At 40.1% G+C, this 17,588-nt stretch overlaps 1 protein-coding gene across 1 annotated transcript in view; it reads left to right on the top strand.

Annotated features, from left to right (window-relative positions):
- Positions 1-1,892: 1,892 nt before the first annotated feature.
- The window catches only part of unc119a1 (unc-119 lipid binding chaperone a1), a 44,152-nt gene continuing 28,456 nt past the window's right edge, over positions 1,893-17,588 (top strand). The window contains exon 1 of the mRNA XM_088345281.1: positions 1,893-2,409. Coding sequence (XP_088201407.1) covers positions 2,286-2,409 — 124 coding nt within the window. The 5' untranslated portion in view covers positions 1,893-2,285. The remainder of the gene's footprint in view (positions 2,410-17,588) is intronic.

Genomic DNA, 17,588 nt, shown 5'->3' on the forward strand with positions numbered 1-17,588 from the left:
GAGTCGATTACACTCTACTTCCAATAACTAACCTGGTAAAAATATGGTAACAACAAAGTAATGACAGTTTTTTTAGAAACACATATAAAACCAGGTGCCTTTGCGCAATTTATTATTTCGCTTACAACTTTTTAAATTTTATTTTTTTTCATTTTCTGTACAGTGTCCTTGGGTGGCCTGAAAGGCGCTTTTAAATAAAATGCATTATTATTATTATTATTATTATCAAAAAGCAGCGGTCAGCATGAAAAAGGTAGGAGACCGCTAACACTCCCATTGGGGTTGCAGCTCTTAGCCTACAAGGGGTAAGGCTAGCATGGAGTTTGGGACACCGGCCTTTGGAGCAGAGGGACTCTGGAAGCAAATGATAGGAGCAGAGAGTTAACAGGAGGCGTATTGGCTTCTACAAACCACATTGGTCAACGTTCCGGCACCGGTTGTCTGTCTCCAGCCGTTTTAAAGGCTGCTGCCTTGATTGAAGGTGGCTGCGCTGATTGGGATTCCCTCCACCTATGCTAGTCGAGGTAGGCTGGCCCAGGAATCAGGAAGTGGGTCAAGGTTCTTGGCAGGGGCGTGGCATAATGCGGACACACACAAAGTTTTGAATACAATTAAAACAAAATAAATAATCATAATAGAAATGGAATACAACCATGGCAAGGCAACGAGTAACCATGTGAGGAAATGGACCTGAGGCAGGCTTATCCACACTGCTAGAAATGGCACCAGATGGCCTCAGGTCTCAAAAGGACAGTGCATTACTCTATGCAACGGGGCCTTAACGTAAGACGCTCTCGAGCAAACATATTTCTTCTTGGCTTTTGGAATTAATAGTACACCAGCATTCTACGGGTGTAAGTTTGGAGCAGGAACATAGGGACCAATCAAGAAAATCTACCAGGTTAACTCAAAATGACGTTGGCATGCCTGCATAACCTGTTTACGTGTGGTGTGCAACCATACCTGTCAACCTGTACGGTTTTGCAGTACAAAGTATGTTTATTATGCATTTTAAGACGTGTACGAAGTACGAGAAAATCTGTACGAAAAAACGCAAATTTGTCAATTATGGGTACCATCCGGTACACACCGACTATCAGGAAACGGCAAATCAATCAAGTCAAACGAGTTTGCCGCGGAACCCTCTATCTCTGTATCGTTTTTGTCGTTGCAAACGAAGCGAGCGGTTTGATGAAGTGAAAGAAAGTCTGTCTCTTTTTAGAGAACCGGCTTTTTCGGCTCAACTCATTAAAGAGAGCTGGCTCTCAAACGGCTCACTTGCTTTGATGCATTAAACTACGAATTATTATGTTATATAAAGAAGTTAAGAAAAAAAGGAAGTATAAAATGAGAAAATGAAAAAAGACAGGTTTGTGGTTATCCCTTTAATCAGTATATTACCAACAATAATTTAATGCAGAAAATGAAGTCATAATTTGAATTAAAAAATGGATTATGCTACTTAATTATATTTGCATGTATTTTTTCCTTCTATAGTGAAAGTCCAAGCTACTTAATTTTTGAACTTTTTTTTATAATAAACCTCATTCATGTCGAGCAACTCAGGATCTCACAACAAAATGTTAATTAGCAATATATATGATATAACGAAACAAATGTACAATATAACATGTTAAACTACATAAATAAACACGTTTGAAAAAAAATATGGTGTAAAATTATGTTGTATTTTGTAAGGGAAAATACGACCGTTTGTAAGGGCATGGAGCTGTGGAGGTTGACAGCTATGTGTGCAACACAAACAAATGCGTATAGACAGTAGAACATCGTGAGGGATTATAACAACCTACTTTTATATAAAAAGAGAGAGAAGGGAGAGGGGAGAGAGAAGAGTGAGAGCGAAAGAGCAAAAGAGAAAGAGAGAGAGAGATGTCGGAACAAGGACCGTACAGTGTCAAGGAGCAGACGATTGCAGACTGTCAAGCGTGCGTAGCGCTCTTTTTAAAACTGCAGGATTTGGATTAGCCTGCGCGGGAGCCGATGAGCCTTGAGCGCGAGCGCAGGAGGGAGGGAGGAGGAAGGGAGGGAACTAAAGGCTGATTTTGATCTTTTACCGGATCGAGAGGAGAAGAAGGGGAGGTGCAAGACACGGAGAATGGGCTATTTTGGACCCGGGCACTGCGCGGTGTATTAGCCCGCCTTCGACTCAAACAAATCGCCTCCCCAACGGCCGCCTGGGAGTCGACGACGCCGAAAGCGCCTTTGCACTCTCTGCCCTGAAAGCGTCCGTTAATTCCACGCTTAAGAGCTTCTCCTCGCTGGACATGAAAGTGCAGCAAGGCTGCAACTCGTCAGACATGGGCATCCCCGTCACCACCGAGGAAGAACTGCGCAGAAACAGCGTCATCACGCCCGAGGATGTGCTCGGTTTACAAAAGATCACCAAGAGTGAGTACGCTCGCAATCGCCGATTCGGAGCCTGTGCGTGTAATTAGCAATGTGAGCGAAATCTTCGCTGCTTCAGATTAGGGATGCCCATCTGTTTCCGTGCCCCCCGAGTCAGTTTATGTCGCGTACAGCCTCCAACGCGGCATTTGCATTCAACGAGGTTTTTAAAGACCTGATTGCACCATGGACAGCGACACTGAAAACTCTCAATTCACTTCACATTGGGGTGCAGATTGTCCCTCAATATACAGTGGAACCTCGGTTCTCGACCATAATCCGTTCCAGAACCCTGTTCGAAAACCGATTTGTTCGATCACTGAAATCATTTTTCCCATTAAAAATGATGTAAATCGTTTTAATCCGTTCCAACACCCTGAATGTTTACCTTGAATGTTTAACGTAAACATAAAGCTAACCCAGGGTAATCGTACGTTCGCGTTATCGTAATCTTCCGTACGAAAGATTACGCTAACATGAACGTGTAAAAATTTAAAAAAGGATAAAGAAAAGAATTATGAATAGGATTTCTTACCTTTGTGGTGGTCAGCAGAAGGCGCAGGTGGACGGTGGGGTATTCACTAGCAAGATCAGACACTGGCACACCTCCTTCATATTTTGCTATTATTTCTTTCTTAAATGCAATAATTGTACGCACTACTTTTCTTTTTTCACCTGTAGCAACTTTGCTTCTTGCACTGACTTTCTTCGGAGGCATAATTAGGGGCTAAAATACTTCGTACACCTATATTACAAGCGAAAGCAAAACGAAGTACGTCCGTACGCAATGACAGTTGGTCACGAAAAGAGCGATCTACACCTGTACGCCGCTCAGCATTGCACCCTAGCGTACGCACTCACGCATTACCGCCGTTCAAACTCCAATTTTTTGAGCAAACAGCGAAGCAAGAATTTCTCGAAATTTTTGGTCGGACTCCGATTTGTTTGAACTGAGAGGCATTCGAAAACCGAGGTTCCACTGTACTGTGGTGTGGATCTTTTCAATCAATTTTAGGATGAAAATTGAAGAAATAAATTTTGACTTGTGTTTTCAATCGGACAGTTACTTGTGTAAGCAATATATGGATGCACAACACAAAAGCAATCTGCGTTATGCTCTTAATATGTACATACTCACCAATACTACTGTTTTTTTTTTTGTTTGTTTGTTTTTGTTTTTGCGTTTGACCATTCTTGAAACCATCGGGCCGCAGAATGATACCGGGCTGTGGGTCTTCTGGAACTGGTCCGCACTGAAAAGAAAAAAAAGCCTTATATTTTACTTATTCTGTATCTATTCAAGAATACACCAAGAATCCCCCCAAATATCTCAGTTTGTGTGCGTGTTACACAGAGGATTTATGGTATTCTATTACTGTACTTGAGCATTGATTCATCAGTTGACAAATACCGTCAACCTCATTTTTTCAGGTTTGGATGCAATTGATCACAGAGGTGAGACCGCCAAATTCTAAGCACTAGGCTACCAGGATTACAGATAACAAAGGAAGAGGCATTGCATTTCATATCATCATGACACTATTTTACTCAAGGTGCATCGTTGTAATTTGGCATTTTGGGAAGTGTTTAGCCAAAACAGCATCGCACAACGTGGTATCGTGAGTTAAAAATAGTGTGATGATGAGATTAAATCAAATGCCTTCTCCTATGCCATCTGAATCGCTAGTGGTCTATTGATTAAAAAGTGGATTTGGGCTTATTATTACTATTATTGATGTTATTACTAATGTAATTATTGGGCCGGCCCGCGAGGTCCAAAGTACTGAAAAGGTTGCAGACCATTGCGTTAGACTACAGTTTTTTTCCCTTAAAAATGCGAATCGATTGTTTTTTTTGTTTTTGTTTTTTTTTTTAAATCTAAACAACTTAAAATCTTGATTGGAGACTAGAATTTCGGTCTACAGCTGCTTTATCTTGAAACCTTGAAGTGAAACTAAGTCTTTGCGCGTGAATAAACTGTTCCAACGATCCCATTCGATTTCTAGTTTGATGAACGTGTGCCACTTCTGGTTTTAAACAATCACGTTGTCTTTTTTTTTTTCATATATTCTGGAGACGTATTGTGTTTCATGCATGAAAATAACAATAACATGTATTTTTTTAACATGTCAAAAAGTTAGAATGTTTGTAGATTAAATTCAAAATTGACTTGGTGACATCACAAAAGCACATTCCATCAGGCAACTCCCAGCAAAAATAGGGCAAAATCTGCTGTCTACAACCTAAAAGTGACCTATAAACTGTATAATTCTCTATCTATTCCATCAAAATCTTTACCATTTTAACAAATATGGACAAGAGATAAACTTGACTTTATCCCAATTTAGTTTAAGCAAGAGGTGATGAGATCATTGGACTGCAAAGCTGTTATTTCAAATTAGCATTGCAAGTTTCATTCACACATTAACGTCAATCTAGTTTGTAATTAACTATTAAATCTCAATTTTGGTATCCAAGGAATTGCATCAATGTTATATGTATCTATAAATCGATCTGCAGACTTTCGCTTGAAGAGGGGCACAAGAAATCTGTGAAGGTGGCTGAATTAATATTAACACGATGCAGAGATTTGACCTATTCTGCTTCATGATTTTGTTGACGTTTCGCACAGTCCTACTGTTCCCACTCAATAGTCCTGAATGTCATATTCTGCAAAAAAAATAGTTGTACTATGGACAAGATTGAAACTACAAGCATGGACCCCACTCTTGTATTTGATGTGGCAAAGTAAAGTCATTGATCAGGAGAGATCATCCCATAGACATATTTTCCACATCATGTTCTGTTGTAGATATGATATAAATCAGACATAATATCAAATGTTCTTTATATACAATTCTTTGTTTTCAGTGATTAATAAATACAAAAATAGCCCTTTCTTTGGATGTTTTTGGTATTGCTGTATACTAAAGCAGTGGTCAGCAATCCCCGGGCTGTGGACCGATACCGGGCTATGGGTTGTTTGGTCCCGGGCCGCACAAAAAGAAAGCAAAAGCCTTATTTTTTGCTTGGACCGTTTTTTTTTACATTGTGCTTCACATTTCCCAATAGCGTCCGTGATCTGCGCAGCCATGTAAGGCGCTAACCTGCTTATTGGGGGTAATTGGGGGTTCAATGTCTTACCCAAGGACACTTTGACATGTAACACGGACAAGCCGGGATTCGAACTGGGATCCCTTAATCCTAAAACGATCGCTCTACCTCCTGAGCTACTGCCGCCCCCAATGTTGGCTGTTGGGTTACTCCAATGTTGTATAAAATAAATTCTCAAATTACGATTATTTGAAATGTAAATGTTTAGATGAAAGTTCATGTGTTTTTGCTTGTTATTCAGTTCAATATTGTTTTTTTTTTGTTTTAATGAATTATTTTTTTTACTACTCGGATCTACTAGATAATCCACAATGTCCATTTAAGTATTTGCCTGTTACTGCAACAATTTGTTTTTGTTTTTATAATTATAAAAATATTACTCAAACCCTGTTTTTTACATTTACAGTGGCCTTTTCTATCTATTAAGGACAATAGTACAAATATTTGCTAATTAAGTAATGCAATTGAATAGTCTATTGATATTCAACTGAAGTCCAATTATTAGATTGATTTTATTCACATTAATCAGGCAATGGGAAGATTTGTAATACCAAATTAAAAGAAACACAGATTCACCGGCTGCGTAATGAGTGCAGAAACTATATCAGGACTGCATCAGTGAGATAATTCTTAAATCAACCGTGATGGTCCGATAATCGCGCCTCACCACTGACAACACGTAATCTGGATTACATTAGGTGGGTGTAACCACAATAATTATCCTCTAATGATGCACACACACATAATTAATTACGAAAATCTATGCGGAAATATGGTTTATATCTTTCTGAGGTAACACATTTCTACCACAATTTTTTTCCTATCTCACATATTTTTATCCAGTTGTTTCATTTTGGGGGGGAATGTTCAACTGCATACTTGATTTTAAAAATCATCATAGATGTTACACTTGCGATGCATACAACGTGAATAGCTATAAGTCCTCACTAATCACAGAGGCCCAATGTAGAGGATATTTTTTGCTTAACCCCCCTCTTGTATTAATTTTTAGTTAAGACCCCTATGTTAGCGGTTTACTGGCAACTCGTATTTTAAATCCGCCGTAAATTACAGCTAATAACAATTTTTAACCAATTTTTTTCTGTCTCTTGGTTTCTTTGTTAGGACTCCTTATCCATGAAAATATTGTTTTAGGTATCTGAAGACTTCGGAATTATCCAATTTCTGCCTAAATGAGTTCACCTATGTATCATTACGTTTCACTTTAAATGCACCTGAACATACAGCATTATGAAGCATTAACACACATTATGAAGACCAAAAACACAACACGCAGTTCCGAGATAAGCAGAGGAAAAGTTCAAGGCATGAATGGGATACAAGAATATTTTGCAACATTTACACTGAATGAGCAATAATGTTAAAATGGAGAAAGCATAAAACCACTGCAAACCTATCGAGACCTGGCCGCCACTCTAAACTTTCAGCCCAAACAAGGAGAGAACTAATCAGTGAAGCAACAAAGTGGCCCCTGATCACATTTGATGTCCTGTGGGCATACACAGCTGGGGTGGGACAATCTCTGCTTTGGTCATACTTTGTAGAAATATGCTCTTTATGGAAGAATGGCAATAAGAATTAATGAATACTATGAAAAGGCCCTTTTGGCATTTGCAAAAAGCCACATAGGAGATATAAATAACATGTGCAACAAGTTGCTCTGCTCACATGAGACCAAAATTGAAATTTTTGGGCTGAACGCAGTGTTGGCGTAAAGGTAACACTGCACATCACCTTGAAAACACTATCCCCACTGTTGAACATAGTGGTGGCAGCATCAGGACTGAGAAGATCGTTTGAGTTGATGGGAAGATGGATGAAGCCAAATACAGGGTGATTCTAGCAGAAAATGTATTGGAGTCTGCAAGGGAATGGGGCGCAGGTTCACCTTCCAACTGTTCAACGAGCCTAAACATATAGTAGAATCTACAGTAGAATAATTTAGAGTTAACCATATTAAGGTGTTAAAATGACAAAGACAAATTATAAATCTCAATCCAATAGATAATTTGTGGAAAGATCCGAAAAATGCTGTGTCACCATCAAACCTTAAAGAACTTAAGATGGGTTTTTTTCCAGGAAGAATGGGCAAATATTTTGGTTTCAAGATGTGAGGTATACTAAAAACTGCAGCAAAAGGAGGTTGTACAAAGTTTTACCTCAAAGGGGGGCAATACTTTTGCAACGTCTACTTTTCAATGTTTGATGTGTTAGCACAATATAAAATGCATTCGGTTCCTTTTCACAGTTGTGTTTCACGTTTTGTTTTAAAGCACCGTTCAGTTTGTTATGTTCTGCTAGTCTAGACAAGGAAATGGAGGCTTATGTCAGCGTAGCCGTGATTGCCTCAGCCGGCAAGGTCGTGTTTTAGGGGCAGCCCGGAGGCAACCAGTCATGGTGCCTCACTGCGATTACTGAGACACAACGCAGGCAGCCAAGCGCACCTCCGGCAGAGAAAGTAAAATTGGAACAACCTCGTGCTTTTCACCTTCAAATTTAACAGTTGGTGATGTGAGACACACAGTTGGTTGCTTTGGTTTTCTGATGACTTTCCTTTTGCTTTTATCTACATCGAATAAGAACATTAGGATTTTCTACGAGGAATAATAATGGGGATTTGGCAGCAACCTTGCCTCCATCCTTTGTTGTTTTTTTTTTATAATGAGCAAAAAGCTCTAGGGGACCTCAGACCTTTTCTGATAGAAAAAAATGGATGATTCCCTATGAATCTGCTTTACCAATGGGGATTGTTTCAACCCTCTCTGTCTCCATCCCCAGTCCCATGTCATTTGTTTTAATGTCATGACTTATCCGCTTAAAAACAATTAATATAGTATAATTGTCATGGACCAGAATAGGATCAGGACCCAAACGTGTGACGTTACTCACACAAGCCTTTTATTTTACGGGAAATGGGGGGGTCATGCACGTTAGGCAGCAGTCTGGCGTGAAATGATTGTAAGCCAGAGGCTGACGAGATCGATACCAATTGCCCGAGTTGATATCGGACAGATGGGGTCGATACTGGACAGGAAGGGACAGACAGGAACAGAATATCGAAAATAAACAGGACAAACTAGATGAGAACAAAAACTTGAGAGAATAATCAGCAGGACAAAAAAAGACGTGAACGAAACTGGTAACCAATATTAAACATGACAAAAATAGACTGGAACAAAACTGGAACAGGAAATATCAACAGAAAACAGGGCCGATTCAAAACCCAAGTCTTGCGGGGCAGAGGTTCGTTGACGGAAAAATGAGACCACTAAGCTTAAATAGACGGAAAGCCAATCCGACAATGAACCGAAGCTGGCGCCACCCAGGCTGGACCAATTGGGCGCCGTGGCAACGGTGACAATAATAAACGAAGCAAAATGTTATAATACGCATTAGAAATATACATGAACACAATGGAGCTCTGCTCAAAAAGAGAGTGGGAAGAAAAACTATTAAATGCCACCTCCATTTTACATTTATAGTTACAATGTTATAGCTGTAATTTAAAAAAAGGACCTTAGGAATAAGGGCTTTAACAAATCCTAATAATCAGAAAGACCTTCTTATTATTGAGTCATTATTTATTTACTTACTTGGTATTTGTGTAATTGGCAGCCTGGACGCAGCCCGCCTCCACATTTGTTTCAGACTCTTGAGAAATACCAGGTTTTTTTTCAAATTTTTAAAAATATTTTAATTTATATTCTAACCTGAAAAAAAGTCTGGGTGCGCATTTTCGGTTCTAATAGGATTTGAACCGAGATTGTGAGATTAAGAGCTCCAAACACTTACTACTGGAGTACCATTGAAATAGATGACATTCGAAAAGGCATTCGGTTTTATCTCATTATCACACTATCTTAATTTCGTAATAGAGACAAATTGTGTTCTCTATTTGACTTGTTAGAATGAAAATAAGTATGTAATTTACATTGTTATGATAGAAGAATAAAATGTATAGTCATTGTAACATGTGATACACATAACGATAATAACATTCGTCTCTGGCTAGAAATGTTTTTATTATTTTTCAGTTTTATTTTAAGTACGTTTTTATAAAATACAAAAATAATAATTAATTTATCATTAAAATTGTTTTCTTATTTTATAAAAAAAATAGTTTGCAATCAAGAGCAAGTGCCACAAAGCACGTGGAAGAATACAAACTATGGTGGCTCAAAGTGACCAAACCACACCATCAGCATGTCAGCTCCCTCTGTGTAAGCCTTATGTTAAATAAAAAAAAGACACATTTATTGACCTAAAATTTTATAAAAATGTACATTCATATAATATTCCATGTATTTTTGTTCATTTTTCAAATCAATATAGTGTTTTGTTTTGTTTAACCACTGCGAGGCACTAAATAATTCACACTGTACATAAGGTAAATCAAGTAATAGATGAAATGTGTCACGATTACTGATGTGAATCACCTGTGCCCCCTCCTTTGGCGCCAACTGCCTCGGACTCTGATTGGCTCCCTGTCCCTATTTAAACCCACTCCTATCTGTCCCCTTTTGTCAGTCCGCCTGCGAACCTCAGTGTATACTAGACAAGCCTTTTTCTACTCTGACTCCCACCTGTCCGGTTTTTGCTCCCGTCTGTCTCCGACTATGACCCGTTTTGATTCTGACCACGTTTGCTCTCCCGTCCCGACTTACGACCCATTTTTGATCCCGATCACGTCTGCTATCCCGTCCCGGCTTACGACCTTTTCTGACCCTGACCACGTTTTTGCTCCCCTATCCCGGCTATCGACCTGTTTCTCCCTTTTTGTCACCGCCATCGCTCGCTACGGAAGATCCACTTCCGTGTTTGGATCACAAACTGAGTACGAGAGCGACTTGCTTCCCCCCCCTAGCAAACGCCGGATCGTGGGCGAAGCCCTTCCTCTTTCCTTTAATAAAACTTGTGAGAAACGTAACGTAATTGGGTCCTGTTCCTGTTCTGGTCCTGACAAAATGAGTAAAATGTTTACCAGTGTATTTTTTGTAGTTTTGCTATTACGTTTTGACAGTATGAATAAATAGTTGAAAAAGAACATTAGAAAAAGGGTAATCTGCAGACTGTGAAAAACTTGTCTCACAAACAGTTAAACAAGAGGACTAATTCTTTGCACATGTTTTACTCTTCGCCAATTTGTTGACATGCTCTTATGCAAAACTGCTGTGCAAATGCTAAGTAAATTGGCTATCCCATATAAAGGATATCCGCAACCTTCCCTTGAACCCAACAATGTGCCAAGGTGCCTTCAGGTGCCGTTGAAGTGAGACATGACACAACCTGCCCAACACGGATGCATCGTACCATACGAACATAGACTTGTATCATTAATGTCACCGTGGCACGCCTCCAGCAATGGATTATTGCAAGGGTGAGGTTTGAGCGCACACACTTGCCAAGTTTTGTGGGCAAGTCCAACGGACAAGAACATGTGTTGTGGGGAGTCAATCCTTGTCTGAAAGTCTGTAATTCCACGCTAATCTCTGGGATTAAAGAGCTAAACGTGGCATCTCACTTTGCTAGTTTTGCAGGAACATGTCAGCGTTGGGCACGTTAGTGGAAATAAAGCAATGAGTTACTGTTACTAGTTTCTTCATTTTAAACGTAATTTTTCTGTCCATGCTTGGTGTATTGCGAATATCCTTTTACAAATAAAAAAACATAATTCAGCACTATGTAAATTCTGTGCTCATGTTTGCCCCACTGTTGTTCCTGCATAAGCCACGCCCCCTACCCAAGTGCAACCTACCATTCTCTACTGGTGCATACCTGTCAACCTGTACGGTTTTGCCGTACAAAGTACGTTTGTTATGTATTTTAAGACGTGTACGACGTATGAGAAAATCCGTACGGAAAAACGCAAATTTGTCACCGATACACCGACTATCACGAAACGGCAAATCAAGTCAAAGGAGTTTGCCGCGGAAGCCTGTATCTCGGTATCGTTTTTTTCGTTGCAAGCGAAGCGAGCGGTTTGATGTAGTGAAAGGAAGTCCGTCTCTTTTTAGAGAACCGGCTTTTTCGGCTCAAATCATTAAAGAGAGCCGGCTCTCAAACGGCTCACTTGCTTTGATGCATTATATTACGAATTATTATGTTGTATAAAGAAGTTAAGAAAAAAAGGAAGTATGAAATGAGAAAATGAAAAAAGACAGGTTTGTGGTTATCCCTTTAATCAGTATATTACCAACAATAATTTAATGCAGAAAATGAATTCATAATTTGAATAAAAACATGTATTATTCTACTTAATTATATTTGCATGTATCTTTTCCTTCTACAGTGAACGTCCAAGCGACTTAATTTTTGAACTTTTTCTTATAATAAACCTCATTCATGTCGAGCAACTCAGGATCTCACAACAAAATGTTAATTAACAATATATATGATATAACGAAATACATGTACAATATAACATGTTAAACTACATAAATAAACAAGTTAGAAAAAAAAATATGGTGTAAGATTATTTTGTATTTTGTAAGGGAAAATACGACAGTTTGTAAGGGCATGGAGAAAGAGATCGTGCTTGCATCCACGTGGAGGTTGACAGGTATGCTGGTGACACACAACCAAATACATATGCGCATATAAACTGACCCCTGAATCTAATATTTTATTTTATGGTTGTAAATACAGCTTTGATGCGTTCACTGTACATACAGTAGGAAGAATTTTAGAAGGCGGAAATGACGGGCCCTCATACTCTGTGCTTGAGATAGCGCTACTGTAATCTTAGCCTCCTTGACCCTTGATGAATTTCGGTCGATCATTTGTAAGTTGAATGTGTTCGTAAGTTGCTTCAGTGCTATATTTTGTATGTTTAAGGTTTATATAAGTATATTTAAAGGTTGGAAAAGTAACCTGTCGTCATGGTTGCCATGGTGCCCAATTGGCCCCACCCGTCTTTGTCACGGTTGCCGTGGTGCCCAATTGGCCTCGCCCGTGGGGCGCCACCTGCGGCCCGTTGAGAGATTGGATTTCTGTCTATATTAAGCTCAGCGCTCTCTCGCTTCGGTTGTCAGCCCGTCAAACGAACTTCTGTCCCACAAGATGTGGGTTCTGACTCGGTCCTGTTTTCCTGTTGATATCTTCAGTCCGGTATTGTTCCTGTTGATTTTTGTCCTGTTTAATTTCGGGTTCCAGTTTTGTTTCCGTCTATTTTGGTCCAGTATGTTATTTTCTCCAGTTCATTCCCGTCTATTTTCTCCTGTTAGTTATCCTGATCCTGATTTCTTGTCAATCCTGTCTGTCCTTTCCTGTCCGGTATCGACCCCATCTGTCCGATATCAACTCGGGCAATTGGAATCGGTCTCTTCTTTTCAATTTACACCAACCATATTGTGTCAAGACCAGAACGGAATCAGGACCCAATTGTGTTTCTTTTACCACAAGTTTTATTGAAAGAAAGAGGAAGGGTGGCGCCCACAATCCGGTGTTCGGGATCAAAAATATGTCATAAGCCGAACGGGAGAGCAGACGTGGTCGGGAACAAAACAGGTCGTAGCCAGAGACAAACAGGAGCAAAAACCGGACAGGCGGGAGTCAGGGTTAAAAACACAATACAAAATCTAACTTATAGCTGGACTTGAACCCTGAACCTCCGCACCATGGAGCTGCGTGCTAACCACTCATCCGCCGTGCCCCCCACATTGCACACATATGTAAAAAAGAAAAAAAAAGATTTAAAAGGCACCATGTGTAATATTTGAACACAACCAAAACAAGTATTATAAATCTCAAGGACGAATACAAACTATGGAAATGACCGCACTACTTTTCTTCTCATTTTAGTTAATAGGGGTATCTTTAGCAGCAAATTGTGGACCAAAATATCATCTCCCTCTAGCGGTATTTAAAGAAAAATGCACATTTATGGGGTCGTTCCAGTATTTTTTCCCATTATTGAAATCAATATTGTGTTTTTTAATATTTTTTTTCTATGAGGAGGAGTAAAATATTACACAATGTCCCTTCAACATCACGATTTTTGACTATATGAAGGAATTAAAAGAACAATTGAAAGACAAACAAGATTGCTTCATGGACATTACTACATTTATTAAAATAATCTTTAACAAAAATGTGTTTTTTTATGTTCTGCGCTCATGTTTTGACAAAATATAAATTCTTGTTAATTAATAATCACGCTTCATATTTATTTATGAAAAAAAATATTAGGCAATATGTAGTTTTATAAATCTTGGGTTTGTGTGGTTCTTGTATTCACATCCATTAACAACTATGACTGATGTGTTTGAATAAGGAAAATATAATTTCGTTTTTATGTTTTATAAAAACACCCTTACTTTAATCCAATATGTATGGGAACATACTAAATATGGAAAGATTGTGTATTTTTAACATCATCTCACCCTGAAAATCCAATCAAAGGGATTACAGAACATTTAATAATTCAGAGAAAAGATGTTGCTTATCCTTATACATGTGTGAATGTGCTGTATTTTATGTTTAAGCACTTCTCGAACATGGAAACTCAGTTCCCTTTGTCACCTCCATTACTTTCTTCGCATCAATTATTACTTTCCTATTTTTGAGGTTTTGCTCTGTAAATACTGTATGTTTTTTAACAGTTATCAATTACATAGATACTACAAATACACATTAATAAATGCAGATAGAAGCTCAATTTCCTCCTTAAAATGTAGTAATGTACTGCAATATATTCGATCACATCTACTGTATCTGTCATGATTACTGATGTGATGCCCCTGTGCCCGCTCCGTTGGCACCGACTGCCTCGGACTGTGATTGGCTCCCTGTCCCTATTTAAACCCACTCCTTTCTGTCACTTGTTGTCAGTCCGTCTGTGAACCTCAGTTTACATTAGTCAAGCCTTTTTTGAGCCTGACTCCCACCCGTTTTTGCTCCCGTTGTCATGATTACTAACTCTGATCACTTGGAGCAATCATGTGGGCGCCTTCTGATTGGCTGGCACTTCGCTCTTAAGTGCGCTGCGCCCAGAGTTACTTTGTCAGAGTATACATTTGTAACTCTGTGTGACTCTCCTGATTTCCCGTTCGTCTAAAAACTCTGCTTACCTGTTTCTGCCTGCCTCCGATCCGACCTGTTTCTGTCCCATGCTTCGATCTCCTCTCCAGCCCCGGTAAACTCGACCTGCCTGATTTCCGCACTCCGATTGGCCACTCGATCCGAAGCTATCTCTCCGGCGCCGCTGCTGACGTCTGACGGCCATCACGTCTCCCGCAAGCCCTGAACGCTTCCTTAAATAAAGAACTGAAACGAAGGCTCTGGGGTTTCCTAGTCTGTTCTGGTCTCATGATACCCGTATGTTCCCCTGCTTCGACCCGTTTTTGATCCTGACCACGTCTACTCTCCTCTCCTGGTTTTCGACTTGTTTCCGACCCCGACCACGGTTTTGCTCTCCTGTCCGGCTACTGACCTGTTTTTCTGTTCCCGACACCGCCATCCCTCGCCACCTGCTTCCCGCGCCCAGCGATCACCGGATAGTGGTTGCCACCCTTTCCTTTCTTCCAACAAAACTGAGAGAAACGTAACGCAAGTGGGTCCTGTCTCCGTTCTGGTCCTGACAGTATCGTTGTATCCCCGACATGATATACTTTGTGTCTACCTCTTCTCTTGAGATGGGACGCCCATCAAAATAGAAGCCCTCGGGTCCGCACCTTCATCAAATTCCCAAAGCGGAACGCTTCATTTGCATAGCTCCTTCGCCCGACCCAAAATTGCCTTTTATTGGCCGCGCCGCGCCAATTGAGCAGAGCAGTCAGGTGGACGAGGGCGAAGAAAAAGCTAAGTGAGCCGGTACTACTGCCACATGGGTTGCTAGGTGACCGTACTGAAGGAAATCATTCGGAGCTGCACAATCTTCCATGTGTGTGCACGCTTTTGTTTGCGAGTCTCCATTATTGAACATAAGGGGTTGGCTATAATGAGCTTACATAGTGCTATAGTATCTGTGGATCTGAACAATACTCGTGTAAATATTTGTAAGGCAAATCTCTGTAAAAGTGTTCTGTAAATATGATTATATGGTACTAGCTTACATTTGCAGAAATGGTTTTCCATTACAATTTACCACTGGGAAACACTATATCATTTTTTGCATGTACCCTCATCAATATCCATAATTGATGCGCTATCCTTGCACTAATACAGAGTTCATACTGTCAGGACCAGAACGGAGACAGGACCCACTTGCGTTACGTTTCTCTCAGTTTATTTGGAAGAAAGGAAAGGTTTGCACCCACGATCCGGTGATCGCTGGGCACGGGAAGCAGGTCGTTCTGAACGCGGAAGTGGGACTTCCGTGGCGAGCGATGGCGGTGTCGGGAACGGAAAAAACGGGTCAGTAGCCAGGGCAGGAGAGCAAAAAACGTGGTCAGGATCAGAAACAAGTCGAAAGCCAGGAGAGGAGAGTAAACATGATCAGGATAAAAAAAAGCCGTGGAAAACAGACGGGAGCAAAAACAGGTGGGAGTCAGGGTCAAAAAGCTTGCCTAGAGTACACTGAGGTTCACAGACAGACTGACAACAGGTGACAGATAGACGTGGGTTTAAATAGTGGCAGGGAGCCAATCAGAGTCAGAGGCAGTTGGTGCCAAAGGAGCAGGCACAGGTGCATCACATCGATATTCATGACACATACTGCCCTGTTAAGGTGTAGCATGCACCTCTTTGGCCTGACCCATAGAGGGTGCTGACGCTTCCTAGGACAATGTCAAAAAAAACAATGCAAGCTGCCGTTGTTCAAGAAGAAATGCATTGGTATGATAGTTTATGTAATTTTGCCTCCCTGGTTGGAAACCGGGTATAAACATTTGTTGGCCTGGAGAGGAATGGGCACCACCAGGCTGTACTTGCCCAAGACACAAGACCCTATGACCCTGTAGTTAAGGGATCCACACACAACACACACACACACACACACACACATTCAAAACAATGTCTTTTTTACTAAATGAAAGTTATTTTGTACCACTAGGAGGCATTTTTATGCACTGTTTACGTTTTTTTGTATTGTCAATATCAGCCAATACAGCTTTTATTCTTTGATAACCACACCCTTTGGCAAAGTTCTGCTTTCGAAACCTAGTATTTGGCATTTTGGGGGATTAAATACAGTCCCCTCCTGTTCTCCTGGCAAGTTCAAAATTCATTCATGTTTTCTTTCTGCATTGGTATGATAGTTTATGTGTTTTTGCTCCTGTTTTTCTCCCTCAACGATCTGTTTGAGCTCGACCACGTCTGCTCTCCCGTCCCGAATAACGACCCATTTTCTGATGTTGACCACGTTTTTGCTCTTCCGCCCCAGCTACTGACCCGTTTTTTCCGTCGCTCGCTACGGAAGTGTCACAGACCAGGAATGGAGACGGGACCCAATTGCGTTCGTTTTACTCACTTTCATTAAGAAAGAGAACAGTGCTTACATCCACGATCCGATGATCGGGTTAGGGTTAGGGTTAGTGTCTACTCAACTATAAACGTTATCGTTATTAGCTTAGGCCTGAGAAACTGTTTTGTTACTTAAAACAAACTGCTCGTGTCAAAATGGCCACCCTTTGCTTTGCCTAAACAGGTGGATTTTGCAACTGAATTCATCTTCTAGGAATACAATACTGCTGTGTTTAGTTGAGACTAGTGGCTAGACCACATTACTGCATTGAAAAAAATAATCTCATGAAATTGGTAACATTGACGAAGCACAAGCTCCATGTTGTTTTACTGTACAAATAAAAATTAGAATAGAATAGAATAGAATAGAATAGAATATACCTTTATTATCATTGTTACAAAATGGGTTGAACATATTGTGACAACGAAATTGGACGTGGCACTCCAGGTTCACATTTTACCATGAGGATAAAAAAAAGATAAAGGATAATTAGCCACACTCTCTAAATTGGTTGATCGCATTAAATTCTACTTACTTCTATCTTGTTGATACAAAATCCCACAAAAATAACACGTACTTTTTTACATGTGTGAGCAGGAGGGCTTCTCTCTTGCTGACTGTTTTGATTATCCACCCGTCATTGTTC

This window comes from Urocampus carinirostris, chromosome 10 (genome assembly GCF_059441175.1).
Source record: "Urocampus carinirostris isolate Australia breed hairy pipefish chromosome 10, RoL_Ucar_1.0, whole genome shotgun sequence".
Lineage (NCBI taxonomy): Eukaryota > Metazoa > Chordata > Actinopteri > Syngnathiformes > Syngnathidae > Urocampus > Urocampus carinirostris.